We start from the raw sequence: 3,593 nt of genomic DNA on the forward strand, positions 1-3,593 counted from the left end.
ATGAATGAGTGTGTAAGCTATGAGGATGTAATGTGTGTGTGTAAGATGCACATGTGCTGAGAGATTTTACTTTCATTTCAAGGCAGAAGATATTGGATATTTCTGTTATTAAGGGGTTATCATACAGGGTTTACAATCCTTGACTATGAAGGCTGTGAATACTCTATTTTGTAATTTTATTACTCTCTTCTTAATGTTAACAAAGAATGGCAAAATCCATTTTTCTGGATTCTTTCTGAATTTTACCAATTTTGCACACACACCCGAGGTCAGCATTTTCAAATATACGTTATCTGTACTATAGATTCTTGGACATGTTTTTCTTTGAGTTGAATTTAAATTGTAAAATCCTATCCTTACACAAGAAACAAAAACATATATCTTAAAAAATAATTCAAGCAATTGAAGAATGTTACCACAGATTAATGATTAATGGGATTGTGTTGCTCGTGCAAAAGCCTTAAATGATGTCATGGTTAAGTGTGCCACCTATCACCTGTCACTATCTTTGTTGTACATTTCAGGTCAGTGCAGATTAGCCAACACAAGGATATAGTTGCCTTGAGATGGCACCCTCCAGGAGCTGAGGTTATTCATGAATATCAAAGAGCCCAGTTACTAGTATACTAGGCCTGTATGATAACCCCATAAAGGATGCAAAACATTATACAAATTACTAATCATTGTGCTTGAGAACTTTGGTCTATATAGCTATAAATAATTGCCTGTAAATTATAGAAGCCTGAAGAAAGTGGGAACTTCTCTACAGTTTTCCCAAATAAATATGAGGTAACAAAAAAGATTTTAACCCACTCACTGTCTCTGTCAGCAATACACATTCGTTATCTTTATATCCCCTGTAATAGCTCTAATGCTGCTCAATCTCATCTATGATTTGTAGGGGACATGCTACCACAAGTCCCATTATAACAGAGAATGCGTTTAAGACCTACAGTATAACATTGGTCATAGTATCATTTATATGGCAGTTAGTAATACTCAGTATGAAATCATATTTCTTAATTTATACTAAAAAATAAGAGTTCTAATAACTCAAGAAAGATAAATGTTACTTTTGAAAAGTATATATATAATACACTTCTAAAAATCACTTCACCCAGTGTCATGTTACTTAGATAAGATAGCTATGGAAAATTCCTATTTTGGTACTTGTATTTTCAATGAGCTAAAAACTCAAGGTTCCCTTATCTTTGAAGAAGAGTTGTTCACTATTCCTAAAATTAGTTACACCAATATATTTCATGAACCTCCAAATCAAATGATTACAGTGCACATCAATGAAAATAGATAATAGAGTTCTACATGTAAGACTTATTTAAACTTCTCATCACAGTATATATATAATGCCATCATTCATTTCACTTACATGAAAGAGAGATGAACAACAGACAACAAAACTTCTGTTCACATTTTCCAAGGATAATAAAGCTGCAGAATATTAAATCAACCATGAAAATGCTCACAGAGTTTTGAGGTATGGAACAACTCTTCTTCTTCGAAGAAACAAACATTAGGAATCAATACAACAATGGTTGACAAAACTATTCCATTCCTAAAATCATGATTTTCCAATGCAATTAGCTTTCTACATAAAACTATTTCGTACTTTTTAATGTGGAGATCTTCACTCTACTGTACTACTGGAAGCTAATCTACAGTGGCATTTTCTATAGTTAAATTCAAGTGCATATTAACAATTGAACCAGGCTGCTGCAAAAATATCTTAGATGTCATAATGTTTGAACAGTCTTCAATAACTGACCTTGAAACAAAAGAGGTGCCCATGAGGTGTGCCATACACTTCTGAGACATGGTCAGCCGTTTTGAGCCTTGTCAGGGTTTACAGTATGGGTACATTCTGATTTTATAGTACATCAAGGAAAATGCAACCCTGTTTGGGGGAGGGAAGGGGAACTATCAAGTATCTAAACTCTAAAAGGAAGTTTAACTATACTCACAACTCTGTATTTGCAATGATGGACAAATAACCATGAGACTGCCCCTTTGTGTCAGCGGTCAATAAGGATGAAAAAAGATGATGAGTATGGGCTGCCCATGCCCATCTGTAAAGGTATATCCATCACTATATATTCTGTCTGTGGCACTGCTGTTAACATCTGGGGATTGGCCATGTCTTCCAATGCCTCCATTGTCCCTGCTGCATTAGCTGCATTAATTATTAACTCACCATTCTTAAATCTGGCATCTGACTCACACTCACACTCATCATTATACATCATGTTACTCATCTGCTTTGAAGGCCCAGACACTACATAACTTAAGTTTTGTCCTTTCAAGTCATGAAGCATTGAACTGCAACTCTGTCTACTCATGTCCTTCCTAGATGTTTCAGGATCCCATGTATCACAAGCAGAGTCTGCTTGATTGTGACTAGAACCAGACTGTACTGAGGCTATGGCATAAAAGGAGGGCTCCCTGGAAAGTCCTTGTCTTCCACATTCTAGCTGGAAGGGTGACGACAGCTGTGCTGTACACTGTGACGGAGTGAGCAGAGGTGGGGTGGTACACGGGAGAAGGGTTAGCAGACGGGCCGTACCTCCATACCCTCCACATCTGGCAGTACTGACGCATGCACCAGTTAATGAAGATTCACCGATCCTTGATCCAATGACACGATATTCATGCGGTTGTTGGGGCTCCTGCACACTGGAGATACTCACAAGACTTAGGTCCTCATACCGTCATAATTCAGGGAACCTGCATACAAAGGGAAATAGTTTAGTTCAAATTTGATCAATGTTAGTTGTACAAATGACAAAATACATTTCCAAAGCAAACTATATACCTCAGATCCTAGCTGCTGCTAATATCACAAATACAATCATAGAAAGAAAGTTTTATAAAAGGAATAAAACTCACTCCCTATGTGGAAAGGCAACAATAAAATGATTTGCCAACATTTTGAATGAAAGAGAAAATAAAATGACAGTCTTACTTATAAACAGTTTTTTAAGCAACTGTAATTAATATGAAATACCTCTTATTTTACTACTTCAAAGAATCAATATTTCCGCATACAAAAGAAGAGAATAAGAGGGAAATAATCATAAATCATCACACCCTGTCTCTCGCTCTGTACTCAATCATCCTATGTGTTGAAAAATGGACCCCATCTGGTGTCATTCACTTTGCTTTGAAAATTTACAGTAATAATGGACAGCATTCCAATGACGTGAGACTACAGACGTGTTAATATGCAAAAAAATGAGAATATTGAACCTAGTCAAACCATACATACATATGTTACTGAGATGAAAGGGAGAGAGGAAACTACAGACTTAAATCTATATGATGCTCAAATTATATATCACCAAGCAAACAAAAATAATCATTTGCTGTAATTCACATCTCCACAGAAGTTAATGAGTCACATACCCACATGGTTAGAAACAAAAACAAATGAAAAAGGGCACACGGACAAGACACGGATATACAGTAGCATCATTAATTTGTTTGGGGCGTTAGATGTAAAAGTCAGTGACATAAAAATGAAAATTAAAGGTCAGCCATTATGAATATCTAGAATCAAAAAGGAAAAAGGAAAGCCAACA

General features: G+C 35.9%; 1 protein-coding gene across 1 annotated transcript in view; it reads right to left on the reverse strand.

Annotated features, from left to right (window-relative positions):
* Positions 1–2,604: 2,604 nt before the first annotated feature.
* LOC125035417 (ankyrin repeat domain-containing protein 13C-like) overlaps positions 2,605–3,593 on the reverse strand; it is a 16,509-nt gene continuing 15,520 nt past the window's right edge. Inside the window, exon 11 of the mRNA XM_047627796.1 lies at positions 2,605–2,739. Coding sequence (XP_047483752.1) covers positions 2,724–2,739 — 16 coding nt within the window. The 3' untranslated portion in view covers positions 2,605–2,723. The remainder of the gene's footprint in view (positions 2,740–3,593) is intronic.

Source organism: Penaeus chinensis, chromosome 19, assembly GCF_019202785.1.
Source record: "Penaeus chinensis breed Huanghai No. 1 chromosome 19, ASM1920278v2, whole genome shotgun sequence".
In the NCBI taxonomy this organism is placed as follows: domain Eukaryota; kingdom Metazoa; phylum Arthropoda; class Malacostraca; order Decapoda; family Penaeidae; genus Penaeus; species Penaeus chinensis.